This window comes from Amia ocellicauda, chromosome 14, assembly GCF_036373705.1.
Source record: "Amia ocellicauda isolate fAmiCal2 chromosome 14, fAmiCal2.hap1, whole genome shotgun sequence".
NCBI classification, from domain to species: domain Eukaryota; kingdom Metazoa; phylum Chordata; class Actinopteri; order Amiiformes; family Amiidae; genus Amia; species Amia ocellicauda.
Genome location: NC_089863.1, coordinates 26,956,419 through 26,981,008, shown reverse-complemented (window position 1 = coordinate 26,981,008; position 24,590 = coordinate 26,956,419). Strand labels below are relative to the sequence as shown.

Here is a 24,590-nt window from a genome sequence, read left to right as displayed (position 1 = left end):
AATGACCACCGTGGGATCGCATCTTCCTAGTGCACATTAAAGACAGACATCTGCTTTTTGTATCCATCGCCTCTTCACGGGAGGACAGATCATAAAACGGACCCGGACCTGTATCTTCTGATTGGATGAACGGCCATAAGATGTTACGTCATTCTCCTATAAAGCTGCACTCATGTTGGTAAACATTAAGTCTCACTGAAGGAATTATTTCTGACGTGGGGCTTCCGAGCGGCTTGATTTAAAGTTCTATTTGCTTTATCTCCACGACTTCTCCACTTATTTCCGAGACGGTTCTACAACGCCCCCCCCAACCAATTCTCAAAAGGTCAAGATGGGAAAATTCTGTTTACAGCGCACTAATACACAAAGATTATATATAATTGAATCTGAACTTCTCTGTGTTTGACAGAACATCAAATAATATATACTGTATTAATCATTAGTGTCACGTTTACCTCGGGGAGTCGGGAACAGGGGACCCAAGTGCAGAGCGTGGTCGGACAGGCATGGGTCGGACAGGCATGGGTCGGACAGGCGTGGGTCGGACAGGCGTGGCTCGGGTACCGGCGGATCAGGGCAATGGACCCATAGCAGAGACGTGGTCGTGGTGACGGGCGATGGTCGAGGGAACAAGACAGATACAGGGCTCGGAGGAAGAGGAGCAAGGAGACGAGACTTAGAATCTCAGGCAGAACTGACTAAACTTCACCCCGACTGAGGGAAGTGAGGGGTTTATAAAGGGAGCAGAAACCAGGCTTGGGAGGTACAGGGTGAATAGGAACAGAGGGATAGAACAGGAGTGCACATGGGTGACCGAATGTTAATAGACAGAGTGACGAGAGCAGGGAGAAGGCAGGGAAATGGCAGCCCCTAGTGGGGATAGAGGGGGAGCGCTAGGAGACCATGACAATTAGATTGTTCTGAACAAAACAATCCTATTTGCAAATAAATCCAATTGAAACTGAGTGATCTGCGACCGTCTGAATGAGACACCCCCACCCCAAGCAGACTGTGCCTTTACCCACCGGGCTCTGAATGATGTCAGGCGACGCGGAAACTGTAAATCAGATGTGTTTGACAATGAAACGTGCTGGTAGCCAAGAGAATTAGCATTCAAATGATGTGCACATTGTAGGAATACAGTGCAACTTCTATGCACAGGAGCTGTGCGTAACACTGTCAAATAATGCTTAAGAGGGTGTAGTAACAAAGCATATAACTCTGAAATGTACATTTCTTTGTAAGTTTTTGGTAACCTCATTTTTTTCTTAACCTCTGTCAGTTTACCACTTACCTTTGTCGCATTTCAGGTTATTCACTGGACTGCTTAAATTTAAATAAAAACTGGAAAAATGGGGGTGTTCTAAAACTTTTGACCGGTAGTGTACATATATAGTATTTTTTATTTAATCTTTCTCCTAAAGAGCCACAGACTCCCCTCAGTGTTCCTGTCAGTCTCTAACATGGTGTGTCTCTCTGTTTCAGAACTGGAGAGGCTGTGCAGGCATGCAGGTGAGTCTGTTTGTGCTCCAAATCCTCAGCAGTCTGACATGTCTTAAACAGATCCGTGAACACTGTGGCAATAGTGCAGGTTTGTGCTGTGAATACACACTCAGCAAGGTGTCGCTGTAGGGTGGAGATGGAGGGGAATCATAGCAGAGACCAGCTGAGCATCACCCTGAACAGACACAGCAGCTGTGCCCTCAGCCATATACTCAAGAGTTTGTCAGTGGTCTGAGAAGGTCTGACAGGCTGTTGTGTGTCAGTGTTGCGTCTCTGTGCATGAATGGGAACACAGACATGGCAAGGGCTGATTAACAACTTCAGTATTTACTGATGCCAGAATTGACACATTTCTTGACAAACAGAAACTGAAGAGACAACTATCACCTATCTCCAGTTTAAGGGGTCGCAAATGGACTTCAGAAAGATTAGATGAATCTTTATCACAGAAGCTTCCAGAGAGAGAGAAGGTTAGAGCACACACAAGGGCAGTGCTTAGGCCTCCAACCTCATCTCTGAAGTGTTAATGAAACACAAATGTTATTTATGCAGTGAATACATATGAATCAGTAAGTACCCTGAATGGTCTTCCACTAAATAACATAATTAATAAACGACTTTAAGATCTTTCATTCTGCAAGTCCAATATAGCTCACCCTCCTCATAAGCAGAGTGGACAGAGAACAGGCAGGGCCTAAAGTCAAATGGGTCTCAAATTACCTTGTTCTGTATTGAGGCTTGTGCAGAGAAGAAGTACTGTTTCAGATCAAACGGGTTACCTCACAGCTGCTGTCATGAGTCTACTGGTGTAACTTGTAGAATGTATATCAGTGTTGTTTTTGCCACCCGTTTTTGATTTTAAGGCAAATACATAGTCCTATACATATAAGAGTGTCACATTTTAGTCAGAACTGTACTTCTGCATCTAGAGCAATAACCAAAACATTTCCCAGGTGGGGGGACTGGTATTATGTTCTTGAGCAAGGCACGTAAAGCATAATTTTTGCATTGTATCATATAGCCTGACTTCACAATGCACTGCCCCCAATGGCACCACCTAGACCTCCTGTTTTAGCTGGTTCCATTGGGTGCAATGCCTTTTGAGGTCAGGCCCTGAAATACAAGCTGGAAATTTCTCCTACATTCCACAGACATTTTATGAGGTAAAAAATCAACTTTTAGAAAATCTTGCAATTAGGGATGAAATTGTGTTTTAACCCTGATAGCTGTGTGAATGAAATAAATAGTCAATTTACATTTACTAATTTAATTCAATTGATTCAACAACTAGACTATCATAAGGATACATTTAGTTTCAAAATATAATCACAAAGCTACATTAATATTTGTTTAAGGCTCAGAAGGTAGTAGCCTAAATATGGATCAAAGAAAGCTTTAGAAATGAAAGCTCTAAACACCAATGATGGATTCTATTAAGGTTTGTTTCAAAACATTTCAAACATTTTAATAAGAGAAATTGCTTGCACAGTAACATGAAACATGCTCTGCTTGCTAACAACTGACTAGTTAACAAGGTGAGCTATCATTAATCATACAGCTCTATACCAGGAACTGTAACCTCGCTTAATATAATAATTAGACCCTACAGAGTGTCGTAAGAGTGAATTACGTTTTTATACGTTTTGGCTGATAACTGAATAGAATTCAACAACTAGATTTTGTAGGTGATCAATCACAATTGTATTGTTTCTTACTTTCTTTCGCTACATGCCGTCACCTCAAGCCAGGCATTCGGCCTTCATAACGGGAACAAAACATTTGTTTATGCAACAGACAAAAATAATAATAAAATTAAATAATAAAACAAAGTGAGATGCTTTTTAAAAGAAGTCTTCTAAAATAAAAATACAAATGCTCGCAATTCATGTCTAAACATAAATCACAAACTCAAGCATATACACTACTGGTCAAAAGTTTTAGAACACCTCAATTTTTCCAGGTTTTATTGAAATGTACATAGTTTAATGTCTCAATGTACTCTGAAATTAAAGCATAGAATAAATAAACAATTGGAGATAAAAAATAAATCATGGAATCGTTTTGTTTAACAAAATTTAGCCCCTTAAACTGACAAACCCCTCCTGTATCCTTAAAAGGGCACAAATCCATGTTCTTCTCTTTAATCCCATGTATACTCTTCACTGTTGTGTACAGTGGCGGAACTAAAGTTTCATACATGGGGTGGCCGGGGGTGGCCAAGGCTACTTCAAGGGGTCCATAGACCATGACAGAAAATGACTGTGTAACCCTAACCTGGCATCTAAGGAGCATGAATAAATCCTATGATTGCTGATTAGAGGTAGCAGTGATAAATCACTTAACCCAGAATTCTTCAATGTGGCAGATAGTGTGGTCCAAAACGGTTACTTCACTAGAATGAATAGTCAATGTCTCTACCTCAGAACTGCAGCTCACTTTCTTTCTCTCTCTCACACACACACACACACACACACACACACACACACTTAACTGTACTCACATACTGGACAGACGTGGGTCACTCTGTTTTCATGAATATGTAATCTGGGTCTATAAGTGTTGAATATCCAAAATATTTTCAGAAAATAAAGCTCAAGCACCACAGAGATAAGATAGCGTTTGTGTGTTGCATGAATTGCATAGTTTTTTTTTTTTTTAAGTAAATTTACAAAAAATCACAATGCAATTTGACATACCAGGTATCAAGCAGAAACTGACTTTTGGTGACCATCAATATTACAAACTTACAGTATCATATTTATGCTCATATATATTATGTTAACTAATAGCAAAGAAAAGTTTTGGAATTGGCCTATCAAGAAGCTGCTTGGTTTGATGGACCTCATGTTTGAGGTCCTCTAAACAGAGGCTCCTCATTCAAGAATGTTATACTTTGAGAGACTGGACCCCTTGCATTATCTCACAATTCTTCTTTAAAAAATGACTCTGCAGCTCAGCTGTGAGACTGTCAAGCACCTGATAAAAGAGAGCTCTGTGGAAGTTCTCACCATCACTTTGGTCACTATTTTTCTGACCTACAGTGCTCATCACCAATGAGTCATGAAATCTCTTGTTTTAGGATGTCTTTTACACACTGTTTGTACACTTATTTTGCAGTGCTCTGCAATCTCGTCAACCTTTTCCATAGTTCTCCAAAGTAACCCTCACTTCTGTAGTCCTGTAATGTGTCTGTAAGGGCACCTACTAGATCCACAGCCCTTGCTAGGTCAAGAGAGCTTGATTGTAGCATGTCAGAAAGACATTTGGCATCACCAAGCACTTTACAAAAGGTAACCAAAAGCCCTATGAAATCTGAGAAAGAAGGCCCCTTGCCTCCACTGATCTATCATCACTATTTTCAAGTGTGATATTCTGTAGCACTCTCAGAATTGCTGGAAGCCTGCCCCTCAGATTACGGCATGCCATGTATCTGCATGACCACCTTACATCCGTAAGTCTCTGTAGTTCCCTGGGCTGCTGCTGTGGATACAGCTCTTTCTGAACTGCAAGCCACTTGAGATGAACGTATGAGCCAGATACAAAGTTATAAAGCTTCTGCAGGAGAGCAAAAAGTTAACTGCCTCAGGCACTGATTTTACAGCATCAACAAGAACCAAATTCAAACAATGTGCATTGCAGTGCACATAAAATGCAAATCTTGCACTATTTCTAATCCACACAGACACACCACAAGATTATTTCTGTAGTCCACACTATGTTTTTCAAGGCAATCAATTACCATTTTTGTGAGACCTATTGCATCAGCTGACTGAAAGTGTAAAAAGCTTTCGTGGTAATAGTACCTCACAACTAAATACATTTGTTTTTTCTTTAAATCTGCAATTACACTAAAAACTTCACTTTTTTATTTCACTTATTATTTCACTTTGTACCATCTCAGCTAAGCCATCAAGAACTTTCTTCTGGATTTGGTGGCTTGTGGCATGCATTCATCCTTTTCTCTATGAGAGGGTCATGCTTTGCTATTTCTTCTAAGGTTGTCAAACAATTACCTTTATAGTGAGAGTCATCAGACTATATATTTTGAGTGGCAGTTAATAGGAGCATCTGCAATTGTTTTAATGTAAGTATTGTTTTCCTCCACTTTCTTTTTCTGGTCCTCATTTTTGACATTGATGAGTGGCTGTCAATAGCCCTTTTATGCTGATTCCAAGCATACATAGCATTGATATGATGCTCTGTCTTCGAATGGAGCTTAAACCCAGAATCTTTAAACAGTGCCTTTTTCCAGTTACAAAAACCTGACTGTAATGTGAAGGCAGATTCAGTTGTATTGGGCAGATACAAATGCCTACAGGTGAAACAATAAGTTAAATCTTGACTTACAGAATATCCAAGTCATGAATTGTTCTTATACCAGGAGCTGTTGAAAGTCCTTTTCCTAGTACCATGCTGAGTTCTGGGAAATGTTTTCAAACACAGCTGTACAGGACCCTCTTCCCTGGATCTTGAAATGTCTGAAATACACATTAAATAATGTGTCATATCTCTCTGGAAATGTATACTTAAGGGATCCACAAGATTAGATACTAACAGCTGCTAACTAAAATGTTTAGTTTAAAGTAGAGGTCTGGTCTACCATTGGGTTCTTTTGAAACAGTATATCTGGTGCTTGATGCAGATGGGAGGGGCTCGATGACATCTCCTGGCAGCTCTAGCTCACTGTCTTGCTCAGAGCCAGAGGTCTCTGTCATCCCTTGCTACATCTATTACATTAAAATAACACAAGAACCATTAGTGTATAATCACAATAAAAATGCCAAAGCCATCAAAACAAGAACACACATGAATCAACAACCAACATTTTAAAGTGAGGCTTAATATGACAAAATAATCTATTACTTACAGTAAGACTTCTCCCATCCATTCATTTTGGTCTAATCAACAACATCCTGTCTCTCACTCTCACCGTTGCGCTGATCACAGTCTGCTCAGACCGGTAATTAAGGCAGTGATGTACTCTGGTTTTAATGACTGTGTTAAACTTGCACTTTTTAATGTTTGGTCACTTACTAACAAAGCCCTCATAAACAATGAGTTTATTATTGACAAGAAGTTGGATATCATGTGCCTCACTGAGACCTGGCAACAGCCAAACAACTTTTATGATCTCAATCAATCAATCCCGCCTGGTTACTCATATATTGGTCAACCTCGCTCGATTGGGTGAGGGGGCGGTGTTCCTGTACTGTACCGGGATAATGTTAAAGTTAAACCCATCAGTTTACCTCAGCACTCTTCTTTTGAACATCTGGAACCTCCTGTAGCAGTGACTGGAACTAAGACAATTCAGGTTCAATGTGATTTATTACAGAGTCCAAAATATAGATCACAGTATATAAGTACACTGGGTACCGCAAGGCAAAACTGATACAAAGACTTTATGGAAAAGTCAGCTTTTATGAGTTGAACCCCTGTCCAACTCCACCTTCCAGAGTGACCACCCCACCCACCAGAGTATCCAATGGCAGCTGCCTATTAGCATACGAGGTGACAATGGAGCCCTCACCCCGCTCTCCCACATTCCAGGGTAACGGCTCACCCGTTCCCCTCACCCATACCTTTCTCGGAGATGATTAACTCACTCCTCCCAACAGAGACAGACTGTCTCCTTACTCGTCCTTATCAACCTTCTGTTCCTATTGATACCAGGGAATCCCACCTTTGCTCAGCCATCTGCGTTTACCGTCTGTGAATTAGGACAATACCCAACAACATTTGGGGAGTCGACTTTAAACTGTGGAATTTTATCATGGTGGGATTTGCCCAGCTCCAGTAATTGCATTTTTCCTTACATTTACTCCTCCACCAAACCCACCATTCCCCTCCCTCCTACTTCCCTAATTAACTTCATATACTTCCCTAATATGTGTTCAAGACATTAGGAGCTGGATGAGCATGAACCTCCTCAAATTTAACAGAAACAAGACGGAAGTCATGCTTATCAGCTCTAAATCTATTATTTCTAAACAGCACTACCTTAGTATTAACATTGATGTTTTTTCAGTTCCACTGTCATCACAAGTCAAAAGTCTTGGTGTTATCTTGGACAGCATTTGAACCTCATATAAAAAAAGCCATTACCCGGATATATTTTTTCCACCTCTGCAACATCTCCAGGCTTCGTCCTTCATTGTAACACTCCAGCACTGAAACCCTTACCCATGCCTTGGTCACTTCCCGATTGGACTACTGCAATTCTCTCCTTACTGGTATCCCTATTAAACTCACTAATAGACTACAATCGGTCCAGAACTCTGCTGCCAGAATACTTACCTGCACTAGATCATCTGAACATATCACACCAGTCCTTATCCATTTACATTGGCTCCGTGTGCACTACCGTATCATCTTTAAGTCGCTCCTCCTTACTTACAAAGCCCTTCATAACCTGGCACCTTCCTACCTGTCGGACCTTCTCCCAGCTTATGCCCCTTCCTGCTCCCTCCGTTCCTCTTCTGCTAATCTCCTTATCACCCCCCCCCCATTCCGTCTCTCTACCATGGGTGGCTGGGATCTGGGATCTGGAACGCACTCCCCTCACAAATAAAACAAGCAGACACTCTCATCTCTTTTAAAAAACCTTTTAAAAAACTCATCTTTTTAAGAACGCCTACCTTCTATAGCCCCATGGCTACATTTTAGCTGATGTTTCTTTTGTAACTGTCAGTCCCTATGTATTTCTCCATCAAAATCTATGTTTATTGTATTACTTGATTTTATATAGATGTCCTTGATTATCTAGAAAGGCATCCCCCAAATAAAATATATTATTATTATTATTATTATTACAAGCTGAGGCTAAACTTACATTCTGAACTGGGCATGTGACTGACTGCCTGGTAGATGCACCTGGTGGTGGTAGACTGGGTCCTTGTGAAGTCTAACCACACTGACTAGCCTCAGGTAGGCAGCTGCTCTGGGGTCCAGTGGTAATGCAAGGGCTGGGGTCTGTTTGCACCTTATCTACCTGTTTGTGCTTCTTTAAAAAGAAGTCTGAAATCCAGTGCTTGACATTTTTGCTCAACCAGCCACTGTGGCTAGTGGTTTTCCAAAGTTACTAGCCACTCAGCATTTTCACTAGCCACAGTTTTGTTGTTGGGAAATTACGTTTTATTTGATTAAAGTTGACTATGGTGTGCTACAATTTACTTGAAGAACTAGATTTACAACCTTTTTAAATGTAAATGACCACTGTAAACACCCAAGACTACATAAAATGTATAACACTACAGTCATCAAATATTCAGCTCTGATAAGGTTTTGTCTAAAGCTTCTTTTGTATAAGGACATATGCAACCGATTAAGACAAAGAGATAAAAAGAGTAGCTTCTTATTGCATATAATAAAAGTGGTGTAGGGGTGTAAAGATTAATTGAAAAGATAAAAACTAAACTGAAAAAGCACAGCAAGTGAAACTTTGTCTATTTAAATATTTATTAAAAACAGCAGTAAATAATACAAAATAGAAGAAATCTCTGCAGTAGAGAACAAATTCGACTTTTAAATTGCTTATCCCAACCACAAAAGAGACCCTGGGCAGGATTAAATAAAAAATGTTGGCACTGTGAGTCACTCGCAGAAGCATTAGCGCATGTCTGCAAATGGATATCGCGCTGCTAAACTATCATGGTATTAAATCTAACCCGATTTACGCTGCAAAACGACCTCGCAGCTCCTTTCTGGCGTAATGCAAGAGAATAAAATAGCTTTCACACAGCCGCTACTACAACATTACACCACTGTACTCAGTCGCGCTTTGATGTTTAGTTAGATGCTACTCTCTTCTAATTTTTTAACTAAATCCCATGATGTACAGTTGTGTAGTGTAGAGTACAAGGATTTTTATATAACATATTCTACTAACTGTTAGGAATTATTAAGCTTATTTTTATTTCTTGGCAGACGCCCTTATCCAGGGCGACTTACAACAAAACAAAGTGCAAAATACAGAGAAGTACAAGGCATCAATCATTACAAATTCAATTTGGCTAAAACAGTAATTCCAAATACATTTTACAAATTCCAATTTACAATTTACAATTTACACAAGTACAGTAAGAGACTTCCTACATCCTGGACGGTGAAAGCTAAGTGCTGTCAAGATGTAGGGTCACAGTCAAGGGCTACGGGAAAGGGAGCGAGGAGGAAAACAAGAATGTGAGAAGCATAATAAAACTGTGAAGCGCTATCTAGCAGGGATAGAAGACTAATATTACAAGTACTGTCTGAAGAGATGCGTCTTGAGTAAGCGCCGGAATGAGGTCAAGGACTCTGCTGTTTTGACTTCGGTGGCAGGTCGTTCCACCACTTAGGGTTCAGGGATGAGAAGGAGTGGCTCTGGAGGAAGGAGAGTGGAGAGGAGGCAGAGTTAGTCTTGTGGCACTGGAGGAGCGCAGTGGTCTGGAGGGGATGTATGGAAAGAGAATACCAGACGAGCTGCAGAGTTCTGGATGAGCTGGAGTGGGCGAGTAGTAGATGCAGGCAGCCGGCCAGGAGGGAGTCACAGTAGTCCAGGCGGGAGAGGACCAGTGACTGGACGAGCAGCTGAGTCGAGTAGTCAGTGAGGAAGGGACGGATCCGGCGTATGTTGCTCAGGAAGAATCTGCAGGTGCGTGTCAGCATGGTGATGTGCTGGGAGAAGGAGAGCACAGGATTGAGGGTGACTCCTAGATTTTTTGCGGAAGAAGAAGGAGAGAGTGTGGTGGATTCCAAGGGGATTGAGATGGGGAGGTCAGCAGAAGGTGAGGAAGAGTGGGGGAAAAAGAGAAGATCTGATTTGGAGAGGTTGAGCTTGAGGTGGTGCGAGTGCATCCAGGCGGAAATAGCAGACAAGCAGGAAGAGATGCCTGAGGGGATGAGAGGGTCAGAAGAGGGAAAAGACGGGAAGATCTGGGCACCATCAGCGTAGAAGTGGTAGGAGAAACCATGGGAAGCGATGAGGGGGCCCAGGGAGCGAGTGTAGAGAGAGAACAGGAGTGGGCCCAGGACGGAGCCTGTGAGGAGAGGTTGTGGGGTGGATGAGGAGCCTCGCCATGTCACTTGGTAAGACCGGTCACTGAGGTAGGAGGAGAACCAGGTGAGAGCAGTCCCAGAGATCCCAAGGTCAGTGAGGCAGGAGAGGAGGATGGAGTGATCAACGGTGTCAAATGCTGCAGAGAGGTCAAGGAGGATGAGGACTGAGGAGAGGGAGGCCGCCAAGCACGGCTGAGGGAGTCAGTGACAGCCAGGAGAGCCGTCTCAGTGGAGTGAGCTGTGCGGAAGCCGGATTGCAGAGGATCAAGGAGTGAGTGTTGGGACGGAAAGTCCGAGAGCTGACAGTGGACCGCCCGCTCGAGAGTCTTGGAGAGGAAGGGGAGTAGAGAGACAGGGCAGTAGTTCTGAGGAGAGGTGGCATCAAGTGTTGGTTTCTTGAGCAGTGGGATGACAGCAGCTTGTTTAGATGCAGAGGGGAAACAGCCAGAGAGGAGTGAGGAGTTGAGGAGGGAGGAGATGAAGGGGAGAAGATCATGAGCGGTTGCCAGGTCACACGTTGTGGGTTTGTGACGTAGGAGGAGAGCAGAAACTTCAGCATCTGAGAGAGGTGAGAATGAAGAAAAGGAAGCTTGGTCGGTGAGAGGTTTCGGTGTGATGGGATATGAGGGTGGAGTATTGAAGAGCCTGCGGATGTCTGCAATCTTGGAGGAGAAGAAGGAGGTGAAATCATCAGCAGTGAGAGATGGGGGAGGGGGGGCAAGGAGGGAGGAGAAGGTGGAGAAGAGTTTGCGAGGGTTGTTGACAGTGGATTTAAAGAGAGATTGGAAGTAAGACTTCTTGGCTGAGGTGAGAGAGGACGAGAATGTGGACAGTAGGGAGCGGTAGAGTTCGAGGGCAGCTTGGAGTTTGGTCCTTTTCCACTTCTGTTCGGCGGCACACAGACTAGTTCGGGTTGCTATTAGCGGCTGGTTAAAGTTGTATTTGATCCCGCCCAACAATACAGTGGGAGTGGTTACATTTTCGCTACATTAAATCAAGAAGGTATCTGCGAGAAAACACCCTGAAAATGCTCTCGCAGCTGCTCTAGTTTCAGACACTTGTCTGAAGCCTGTGCGGTTGAGGCGCAGTGAGAGAAGCGCAGCTCCGGCTTTATTCACAATGCGGCTCTGTGTCAGTGAAATAACTGCACAGTGCGATAATAATACATTAGATGTTGCGCCCAACATCCACAAAAACGAAATGTTAATTATTATTCGTGCACAGAGAGAAAATATGTTGATATTGAATGTCATTTTATATTGTGTTTTGTTCAGCAATGTGTCAGTGTTCGTTTCGTTTCGTTTTGGTTTCATGACTTGTTTAACTCGTTTATTCTGCTCTTGCTTAACTATTGATTCCTTCTTATCAGATCTTTCGTGGGAAAAGTGCTACTATCGAGTATATATTACACCTCACTCGTACTCACTACACCGATGTATATTCAGCTTACACCCTATGTAACGGGGGTGTTTCCATGTTTGATACATTTGGATACAGCGCACTCACACGGATTAAATGTGGATTTTGATGGATCATGTTGTAGCCGATGTTGGACAGTACAGTATTTCTACAGTTCATCTCTCTCCACAGGCTGCTCGGCGCTTCTCACTGACCGTTATAGCGGCTGGAAAATGGGGCAGTTTGGACGCTGTTCTCCGTCGCTTCGTACGTCTTTGATCGTAATGTTTTTAGGGGGGCTGACAGAAAATGTAGGGGGGCTGAAGCCCCACTAAATAGGGTCTAGCCACGCCCGAGGGCTATATGTATATTTGGGAATGAAGGCGACTTTTAAGACACGAACACTACATCGAATTACACTGTCAGCAGCTGTATAATTGCTATTATGAATATGTACACAAAAAGGTAAAGCGTCTGGAGACTCTGGATGACATTTATAGAATATTGTTACAGGCACATATGGTTGTATAACTTGCAAACAGTACACATACAAGTGTGTGACGTTTAGGCACTGCACGTTGGGTGCAAAAGCCCACACACAAAATATATATATATATTAGAAAATATGGAATAATCTGAACAATCAATTATCTAGTAGCAGGTGGCCAACGTTATGCCTTTATCCTAGACACAGCAGCCTATTTAACACGGAGATAATTATACACTACTGTACTGCGCTGCACCGTTGACACATTACATTGACACACACACAAAGAAGGCTGCAATTTCGTATATAAATAAGTCTCTCTCTCTCTCTCTCGTGTATATATATATATATATATATATAACATTTACGCAACAGCATAACGAAACCTTTAATAATGTAGCATCAGTCAATCATTCATTACTAATCACAGATCACACACGCATGACGCAACTGGATTGAATGCGCACCATATCGCCATCTATAAAAGAGAAAGTGAACTATTATGACAATTACAATTATAATGGCAGACATCGATGCCCGAAGGCGCGGAAGACGATGCCAGCCCTACACTTTCAGATCCGTCGGAACTTTCTAGACCTTCCGATCACCTTTTAATAAGACGTTATCGGGTTGATAGACACAGCATAGCGTTATTGTGTCACCTGCGGAAGGATAAATTGAACAATAGATTTGCACGCAACCATCATCTCACCCTGGAGACAATTATGTGCCGCGTTAGCCTATATGTTACAGGCTCCTTTCAAACTACAGTAGGGGACGTGGTGGGAGCGCCAAGCCACTATCAGCACCGCTATCACAGCTGGCACTGTGGAAAATCAATGATGTACATTGACATATTGTGAAATGCTACAAAAATCTTCTTCTCCAAAACCAACGGACACATGCATATGCCACTTCATACACATGCATACCTTATGCCCTACTGTTACGCTTGTTCATCAGAAGTTGCTCGGTCTCACGCTTTGTCCGCCAGGCTGCGCTTTGTGATTCAAGCTTTGGTGCCTTCTACTCCATGCCACTTATACCCACTGTGCCACAAATTGGTATGCATGACAGTACTGAAGAGTACTACGAAAATTGTTAACGGCGAGTTGCCACAGTGAAAACCATGGGTGCTGTGGCCAATGAAAAAAACATTTAACATGTGTCCGCATGCAAAAATGAAAACAGCTAGTACTCCGGAAGTCTAAAGCCCAGTGCCCTGAAACTTGGCAGGTATTACATAGACACTGCTATCTATCACGTCTGCAAGAGACAAATGACTGTGTGCAACAACATGGCAGCCACAAGAAAATGACGTTTGCAAAAGACGCCAGAAAAACCTATATCAAAATTCAAAAACTCACCAAATTGTATTACATTATGTCACTTATGAGAGCAAATATCTTCAGAACTATAGCCTAATGTACATACATTGTCAGTGATTAGACTAGTACAAAGATCTGTCAAAATTGATTAAGCCAAGTTGATAGGACACAAAACCTGGCTGCTGCACACCAACCAAGATGACAGCTTCACATGTCAGTCACATCATGACATTCCTTATGTAGGACCTCTACCTCCATCATTTGGCCAAACTTGGGAATTGCAGTCTGCATTTTGAATGACACAAGAATGAAAACTTCACATATATGCTGGAATTAAGTGAAAAATACAATGGTACCTTACATCATTGAAGCAAACAATTAAGGAATTTATATTAACGTCCACTGACTTTGAATACATACCCCACATGAGAAAAAATGTAAACCACAAATGTATGCTACATTGTATTGAAATAGAAAATTACACATTTAATAACACATGCATTTAAACTACAAATGCCTGCTCAAATCTGAAACCTACTGATACAACATGCAAGCCTTAAAAGTTGCATGCAACTTCTAGTTGTTATTATTATTATTATTATTATTATTATTATTATTATATGTGTTTATTTATTTATTGTCAGTCTTACAAAACAGGTCAATACAAAGTGCACATGACAAGTAAACGGTGATTTAAAGCGTCCCTGAATAAGAGACTTGCATTGTTCTGGTATTCACATATGACCGAAGATACATACCGCCTGGATAAGGTTGTCTGCGAAGACATAAAAAAATAAAAATACACAGCTGTCATCAAGCTTTTGTTTTTATTATTGTATTTTCTCCTACTCATATTTGTAGCCGCTATACAGGTTTGTAACTGTGTTTCAGCGGGAAGATTCATGCTTTCGATTTACAGCGCGGAGCGGAAGATTTCTGTACCTTCATTCGCCATCGTGGGGCCGGATACAATCAAAACTGTGACCCACCCGCTAATAGCAAACTACACACCTGTACATCACAGCGGTTACATTTATGATTAGAAGAAAGTGTCGTCTTCCTGAAAATGCAGCCGCAGCTGAGTACAGTTGTGTAGTTCGCTATTCGCGGGCGTCACAGTTTTGATTTCTCTGCTTTATTGACGCGTCGCTCTTCTCGCAGCCCGTCCTGCTCTCGCGCCCCCCGCTGTCACTCAAATTTCAGGCACTGTGATTGGCTCGTGGTTTCTCTCGCGCTGCCCGCCCACCCCGGAAGCCACGCCAGAAACACAGGCCCCTCCCCTTTGCAGCTGCGCACATTTCAGATTTTATTTAGCGAGGAGCTGAGCTGCGAGATCCCCTACTGCGACTCTTCCGGGACTTTGCAAACATGTTTTATTTAATCCTTCACCTTTTCACTGCCGTACGTCCTACAATCGGTGCAGTACATGATTTTCTTGACTGGATTATACACCAGCCATTCTCGACCAGACCTTGACTTTTCATTGAACAGCCTTTTCTTTTTCTTTGTCTCCTCTTCATTTTTGGTTTCATCATCAGATTTTCTCTTGTGTATTGTTGTCTGCTGATTTTCATCTGATTTTACGGTTGTCATAACTTATAACTCTGTAACTACAGGGGCTAGAGGCAAGTATCTTATATGGAAACACTCAGCACAAACTGGAGATTCAGAAAATATCATAATTAATTGTTTGCCCCACCAGAGTTAATACAGAAAACAAAAACAAAAATGCTTATATAAAAAAAGATGGTCAATATAACACTTTTTTAGTGCTCCAGGCAGACTTTTGACACTAAACAGTGAAGCTTCAAAGACTTATGAACTTGTGTAAAAAAGAAAAATTAAAATCTGGCCTCCAGAACAGAAATCATAGCCATTTTATATTAGACTACCAACAGCCAGAAGTAAAAAAATAATAGTAAACAGGGAAACATCTGGTTTTTGAATATTGTCACTTTAAGCATTACATAGACACAGGCTTTTATTTACTGTTGATGCAGTGACTCATTCCAGCCACCACACTGCCATGCTGTTTTATTCTTGCACAGAGCACACTGTCAGTGGCTTTCATAGTGTTGTAAACAGACTCAGCATCTATGATTTGTTTTTGAAGGATAAGCTGTTTTATGTCAGATTTTTTTTTCTACTTTGTATTTGTTTTTCTTGCTGTATCTTGTCTTTCTACTGTGTCTGCGAATCACGTCAATTCTGTATGCAATCTGCTTTCCCTATGTGCACTCTATGAACTATCACACAAACATTATAAGGGTCAAAATTAAATATATAATTCAAAAATTAATTAATAAATTCATAAATCAATTCATTAATTTATTGCGCTGTTTGCCAAATGATCTTTTGATTTCATCTGGCAAACGAACTTGTTTTTAAGGCTTGTCAATCACCGCGGGGGGGGGGGGTTTGACTTTCCCGAGGCACAAATCGGAAGCAGGGGCGGGTCGATCGATGGTGCTGTGATTGTGCTGCGGACGAGTAGTCCGCTTTTACCCGTGATAAGTACTTAAAAAAAAAAAGTGCTGTATTGTGAATGTCCAAAAAGCATACGTAATATAGTGCTGTAACCCCATACACAGATCTACTTCTCAATGCATATATTTATTTTAAATGAATTCCAATAATTCATTCATATAGACTACACCTAATTAGGACAGTTGACTGCATTAGTAGGGTACTTTACTGTGTATGTGCTGGTGTATAGTGGTCAAGAAACAAAGCTATGAACCTGAGGCTGTGGGTTTGATTCCACAAAGTGGGGACATTACTTATTATGTATTGATTTATTTTAAATTGAATTAATTATAATATTTAAAAAAACGAATTAAGATGAATGTAAAAGCCTTCACTTCTAATCACCTTCTAATTATTTGTTTATTTAACTCCAGGAAAAAGAAGAAAAAAAAAAAATAAAAAAATAAAAAAAATAAAAATATATATATATATATATATATATATATATATACAGTGAGGGGAAAAAGTATTTGATCCTCTGCTGATTTTGTACGTTTGCCCACTGACAAAGAAATGATCAGTCTAAAATTTTAATGGTAGGTGTATTTTAACAGTGAGAGACAGAATAACAACAAAAAATCCAGAAAAACGCATTTCAAAAAATATATAAATTGATTTGCATGTTAATGAGGGAAAATAAGTATTTGATCCCCTATCAATCAGCAAGATTTCTGGCTCCCAGGTGTCTTTTATACAGGTAACGAGCTGAGATTAGGAGCACTGTCTTAAAGGGAGTGCTCCTAATCTCAGCTCGTTACCTGTATAAAAGACACCTGTCCACAGAAGCAATCAATCAATCAGATTCCAAACTCTCCACCATGGCCAAGCCCAAAGAGCTGTCCAAGGATGTCAGGGACAAGATTGTAGACCTACACAAGGCTGGAATGGGCTACAAGACCATCGCCAAGCAGCTTGGTGAGAAGGTGACAACAGTTGGTGCGATTATTCACAAATGGAAGAAACACAAAATAACTGTCAGTCTCCCTCGGTCTGGGGCTGCATGCAAGATCTCACCTCGTGGAGTTTCAATGATCATGAGAACGGTGAGGAATCTTCCCAAAACTACATGGGAGGATCTTGTTAATGATCTCAAGGCAGCTGGGACCATAGTCACCAAGAAAACAATTGGTAACACACTACGCCGTGAAGGACTGAAATCCTGCAGCACCCGCAAGGTCCCCCTGCTCAAGAAAGCACATGTACAGGCCCGTTTGAAGTTTGCCAATGAACATCTGCATGATTCAGAGGAGAACTGGGTGAAAGTGTTGTGGTCAGATGAGACCAAAATCGAGCTCTTTGGCATCAACTCAACTCGTCGTGTTTGGAGGAGGAGGAATGACCCCAAGAACTCCATCCCCACCGTCAAACATGGAGGTGGAAACATTATTATTTGGGGGTGTTTTTCTGCTAAGGGGACAGGACAACTGCACCACATCAAAGGGAGGATGGATGGGGCCATGTACCGTCAATTCTTGGGTGAGAACCTCCTTCCCTCAGCCAGGGCATTGAAAATGGGTCGTGGATGGGAATTCCAGCATGACAATGACCCAAAACACACAGCCAAGGCAACAAAGGAGTGGCTCAAGAAGAAGCACATTAAGGTCCTGGAGTGGCCTAGCCAGTCTCCAGACCTTAATCCCATAGAAAATCTGTGGAGGGAGCTGAAGGTTCGAGTTGCCAAACGTCAGCCTTGAAACCTTAATGACTTGGAGAGGATCTGCAAAGAGGAGTGGGACAAAATCCCTCCTGAGATGTGTGCAAATCTGGTGGCCAACTACAAGAAACGTCTGACCTCTGAGATTGCCAACAAGGGTTTTGCCACCAAGTACTAAGTCGAAGGGGTCAAATACTTATTTCACTCATTAACATGCAAATCAATGTATAACTTTTTTGAAATGCGTTTTTCTGGATTTTTTAGTTGTTAGTTGTCTCTCACTGTTAAAATACACCTACCATTAAAATTATAGACTGATCATTTATTTGTCAGTGGGCAAACGTACAAAATCAGCAGGGGATCAAATACTTTTTTCCCTCACTGTATACACTGATCAGCCATAACATTATGACCACTGACAGGTGAAGTGAATAACACTGATAATCTTGTTATCATGGCACCTGTCAGTGGGTGGGATATATTAGGCAGCAAGTGAACATTTTGTCCTAAAAAATGGGAAAGCGTAAGGATCTGAGCGACTTTGACAAGGGCCAAATTGTGATGGCTAGACGACTGGGTCTCCAAAACTGTAGCTCTTGTGGGGTGTTCCCAGTCTGCAGTGGTCAGTACCTTTCAAAAGTGGTCCAAGGAAGGAAAAGTAGTGAACCGGCGAATTAATGCCTCCAAATTCCCCAGATCTCAATCTAATCGAGCATCTGTGGGATGTGCTGGACAAACAAGTCCGATCCATGCAGGCCCCACCTCGCAACTTACAGGACTTAAAGGATCTGCTGCTAACGTCTTGGTGCCAGATACCACAGCACACCTTCAGAATTCTAGTGGAGTCCATGCCTCGACGGGTCAGGGCTGTTTTGGGACCTATACAGTATTAACCAGATGGTCATAATGTTATGGCTGATCGGTGTAGTTCATTGTACGAAATCTCATTGTCAGCACAACAGAGCTCTTCCACTTTGTACTATTCAGTTGAATTGGATGCACCTGTACTGCACGCTGACAGCATTGAAGGTCTTGCTGTTGCGCGGTATGTACATATTGTATATTATTGTTCAGCTCGGCTACTCTGTTGACTAGCCAGCTATGTATGTATGTTTTTTCTTTGGGTCTGTGGTCGCTCCTATTGGATCAGGGGTCCACTGCCATGATATGCGTGGAGGCTGCACAAGTCGCTTGATTGCAAAAACAAGTCAACGACAAATATTTTTGTCATAACTTTAGTCATGAAAAACAAACTGCTTCATATAAACCTTACCAATTCATATTATTTTAATCCTTCAAAACCTGTGTAGCGTAAGGTACACTTATACATTTCAATTGAAGAAGTGATTTTATAGTATCACCTTATCACGAATCCTGGAATCTTCTAGAACTCAATTTCTGTAATAATTGGACGCAGACACCAATTCCAAAGATATAAATTGTCAAATTTATTCAAAAACAAAGACTAAATGTAGCACTACACTAATTATACAAAAGGGAAAAACTAATTAAAATTCAACTCTAGATCAACAAATCAAAGACCGTGGGATCGCATTTGATATCACACAAATCGTTAAACAAAAAAGGTTATAAACACATTGACTACAATACCGCTTAGTAAGACGAAGGTGAATCTCTCATTAGTATTGTTAGTCAGACATTAAATAACTACGCAGGTTAGTATTTATGTCGGGTAACTTCTCGTTATATATATATATATATATATATATATATATATATATATATATATATATATATATATATATATATATATATATATATATATATATACATATATATATATATATCAGTCTCATTTACGTTTAGGTGCCGAGAAAGATCCTATCATTACTTGTTACCACAATTTCCCTTAACTGATTATTATTCAATGATTAAGGATAGGCAGGGCCACCAATAATCTGGTGTCTATTAACTTGTGTCAATTTCAGACTAAACAGTTAAACAGGAATGAGAAGACATTTCTCGGCGTTGACAGATTTTATTTCTAAAATTATCAACAAAACAGTTTAATGCAACACACATTTATATTTAAGAAAACTAAATGATATTACACATTCTAGAGTTATGAATCACAGATTAACATTTCTAATTGATTTCTCAAATGTCATGAATCATGAACTCCAAACTATTAAACTTATCTGAAGTTCGTCGCAGAGAGGCCTCTCTGGCTTCGGGCTCAGATAACAGCACACGGCACGAGGTCCGTGTGGTTTGGAACAAAGGCAGTCCGGTTCGGCTTTGTCCAAGAACTTCCACTCAGTCGATGCACCTGGAAGTTGGGGTTTCGTGAATGTAGAGTCTTTTCCAAACAGATTTTCCACTGATTTGAAGGCTCCAAGGTTGTGCACAAAATCTTCTTTGTAAGCAGGGTTTCCACCGTAGTTACTTGAAGACAAAGTCTTTGAGGAAAGTAGGGCCCTGTTTGGTTCCAAGGGTCGAGTTTCTTAAGACTCAATAGCTATTTAAATGACTGACACTTTCGTATACAGTCGACTTAGTCAATTGTCCAGCTGTAAAACTCCACTGATCAGGTGGGCACAGGCGGGCAGCGCAGTTTCTAAAGTTCTTAATTTAATAAAGTCCTTTAAAAGAATTCTTCGTACGGCTCAATCTCCTTCTCCCAGTTTAACTCTTCTGTTGCCAGCAAAGACTTGGTTGGTTTCAGGTTCCGGTTCGGGCAACAGAGCTACAGGTTGAGCTGTGGCAGCGAGTTACTGGTTCAGGTGAGAGAGAGAGAAAAAGAGGCCGTGCGCTGTTCTTTATACGTCTGTCAGATCAATAGGTGATTGGTTCTTGAGTTTTTGAGATTGGATTTCGGTTTCAGGGGGCTTGATTTATGACTGATGTCAATCCATGCCATCTTTTGGAAATGCCGGTTGGCCCGGGTTCATAGCTTGGTGTCTGGATTTCGGCTCTCGTCCATTTCAAAGAGTTTTTTGATTACCTACAGGCCCCTTTCTCCAGACATCTCATAGCAGGATTCCAAACTATTTGGCCTATTCTCGGTGCCATCCTCCCCAAAACTGTCACTTTGATGTAAACCAGTTCCAAGCTGATGAGTTAAGGAAATCTGATAACTTTGGGGGGGAGAGGTCTTCTTTAGATCAGTGCTTCAGCTCAGAGCTACAATGCTCTTATCAAAATACACCCAACATAATGCTACACCTGTATGAAGCTCTAACAGCTCTTCAAGGTGCTCTCCATGGGGATCAGTGGCTCTGAGGAATCCCAGCTGACCTGAGCCCAGTCCACAGCAGTACCATCAGCAATATTCACTCAGTCTAGCAGCACAGCTGAGAGGAGCTCAATGCAACACAAACTCTTCTCTTCTCTTACGACAGCAGTGTGATCTTCTAAAATACCTCATACTCAAAAATCTCCCTCTCAAAGGGTTTGAAACTATATACATAAAATACAAAAAACATGTAAATTGTTCATTGTTCTCTCCTCTCTGCTCCACAGTGGATGTGACTCTGGACCCCAATACAGCTGCTCCCTGGCTCATCCTGTCTGAGGATGGGAAACAAGTGAGAGATGGAAGCAATCGACAGGCTCTCCCTGACAATCCAGAGAGATTTGATCCTGTTGTCAGTGTCCTGGGAAAGGAGGGTTTCAGTTCAGGGAGACACTACTGGGAGGTGGAGGTGGGGGAGAAGACTGCCTGGACTTTAGGAGTTGCCAGAGAATCCATCAACAGGAAGGGGAATTTTATATATACTCCTGAGAATGGTTACTGGACTGTGTGGTTGAGGAATGAAAACAAGTTTGATGCTAATTCGTCAACTCCCTCCCCCTGAGCCTGAAGCCCTGTAAGGTGGGGGTGTTTGTAGATTATGAGGGGGGGCAGGTCTCCTTTTACAATGTGGAGGCCAGGTCTCATATCTACACTTTCACTGACACCTTCACTGAGAAACTCTATCCATTATTCAGCCCTGACCTCAATGATGGAGGTAAAAACGCAGCCCCACTAATCATCTCTCCTGTCAGTCACACAGACTGAATGATGCAGATTTCTCTGAGGGGGTGCAGCAGGAGCAGTGGCCAGTGAGAGTAATAACAGTGATCAGGGGTGGACTGGGACCAAAATACAGCCCTGGAATTTTAGCCACACCAGCCCTCCATACCCAAACCATAAACAACACCCCCTCTACCCCCCACTGACTTCCTCCCACCATGCACACTGCCACCACTAATTTCACACATGGGGGTAATGTCACTAACACAAACCTGGGAGTATACAACAGATTTATCAACTTTTAATTTGACTGTTGAAAAATAGTCCTTCTCCTTTTTTGACCAGCACTTTTAAGACAAATATTACAAATACAACACCTGGAGATACAACTGACCACTATAGGTCTGTCTATGTTGCCACTCTATCGGTTTATTATTTTCTTGTTCTCCTCTGTGTCAATTTGTCTGTCTGCTTGTTGGCCTGTGCATCTGTCTGTCTGTCTGAACTGAAGGCCCTACTTAATGCAAGGGCTTACCAGGGCTCAAGCCCTGGGGCCCGAGCCAGCAAAGGTGTCCATGCGGCTTGGGAAAAGTTGTTACAAAGTATTCTGTATGTATGTCATCTTTGCTTGGTCAGATTTGCTCTTGTGTGCACGCAGCCCTGTGTCTTTGCCTCCTGCCAGCCTGTGACGCACTTGGGGGAGGGGTGGGGGCAGAGAGTCACAGATGTTTGATCTGGGCAGGTTGATTTCCTACTGGCCAGGTTTAAAAGATAAAATAAAAAATCTATGATTGTGATTGCAGGAGTGGGAGGTGACTGGGCCCGGGCTACTATTGGCGCTATACATGGAAATTCATGGAGAAAAAATCCTAAAAATAAAGAAGTAATGTATTAATGACAATAAGTGATAATATATATATCAGTACAATGCCTAATAATGATATGCATTCTATTTTCATTTAGTACATTTCACATTGCCTAATTAGTCACTGTCACTGTGCTTAGTCCCGCCTTCAAGAAATAAATTACCCACTCAGGTGCGTCATATATGTCCTGCTTTCTAAAGGCATGTAACCAATCTGATATCATAGAGCTTGTGACAGGTTAGAATTATTTTAAACACAAAAATGGGAAAATATAATACTGGAGATTGGAGTTTGCAAGCAGCGATCGACTGTAAGGTCTTCATGGTGAAATGGAAGTAAGATACCGCTTTATATATGTTATATGTTTACATTTTGTATTGAATAAATACTGGCATTAACAACCATACGTATTGCATTTCCATTGTGTTTTTGCTGTTCCAATGTACACTTTTCAATATTCATTTTGATCGTTAACGCTAACAGAAGGCCAGAGGTGGAAAGAGAACTGAAAATCCTACTCAAGTAGAAGTACTGCTACTTTGATGAAATGTTACTCAAGTAAAAGTAAAAAGTAGCTCATTTAAAAAGTACTCAGAGTACAAATTACATAGTTACATTGAACAAAGCATTGTCACATGATCTTCAAGCAAATACTAACACACACACATTATATATATACACTGATCATCCATAACATTATGACCACCTGCCTAATATTGTGTAGGTCCCCCTTTTGCAACCAAAACAGCCCTGACCCATTGAGGCATGGACTCCACTAGACCTCTGAAGGTGTGCTGTGGTATCTGGCACCAAGACGTTAGCAGCAGATCCTTTAAGTCCGAGGTGGGGCCTCCATGGATCGGACTTGTTTGGCCAGCACATCCCACAGATGCTCGATTGGATTGAGATCTGGGGAATTTGGAGGCCAAGTCAACACCTTGAACTCATGATTCATCAGACCAGGCCACCTTCTTCCATTGCTCAGTGGTCCAGTTCTGATGCTCACATGCCCATTGTAGGCACTTTCGGCAGTGGACAGGGGTCAGCATGGGCACCCTGACTGGTCTGTGGCTACACAGCTCCATACGCAAAAAACTGCGATGCACTGTGTGTTCTGACACCTTTCTATCAGAACCAGCATTAACCTTTTCAGCAATTTGAGCTACAGTAGCTCATCTGTTGGATCGGACCACACGGGCCAGCCTTTGCTCCCCACGTGCATCAATGAGCCTTGGCCGCCCATGACCCTGTCACTGGTTCACCGCTTTTCCTTCCTTCCACCACTTTTGATAGGTACTGACCACTGCAGACCGGGAACACCCCACAAGAGCTGCAGTTTTGGAGATGCTCTGACCCAGTCGTCTAGCCATCACAATTTGGCCCGTGTCAAAGTCGCTCAGATCCTTACGCAGCCCATTTTTCCTTCTTCTAACACATCAACTCTGAGGACAAAATGTTCACTTACTGCCTAATATATCCCACCCACTGGCAGGTGCCATGATAACGAGATTATTAGTGTTATTCACTTCACCGGTCAGTAGTCATAATGTTATGGCTGATTGGTGTGTATATGAGGTCAGGGCTTTATATATATATATATATATATATATATATATATATATATATATGTATATATAATTCTTCCCCCCCCCCCCCCCAATAATGGCCAGTGTGCAGAGCTACGTAACAATAACGGTTATATTGATTTAAAAGTTTGTTATTATTATTTCTATAATGGGGATTTGAATGCCCAATAGACTACAATGGGGAAAACAGAAGGAAAACAATAATCCTAAAATCCTGAATACACTTTCTT

The 24,590-nt window shown here is 41.7% G+C and overlaps 1 protein-coding gene across 1 annotated transcript; it reads left to right on the top strand.

The window, feature by feature from the left end:
- The first annotated feature begins 1,417 nt into the window (after positions 1 to 1,417).
- LOC136767582 (E3 ubiquitin-protein ligase TRIM21-like) lies at positions 1,418 to 23,161 on the top strand. Its single transcript, XM_066721464.1, is given in 3 exon segments — positions 1,418 to 1,512; positions 21,416 to 21,742; positions 21,745 to 23,161. Coding segments are annotated over 3 exon segments (585 nt in total). The 5' UTR covers positions 1,418 to 1,463; the 3' UTR covers positions 21,954 to 23,161.
- The last annotated feature ends 1,429 nt before the right edge of the window (positions 23,162 to 24,590 follow it).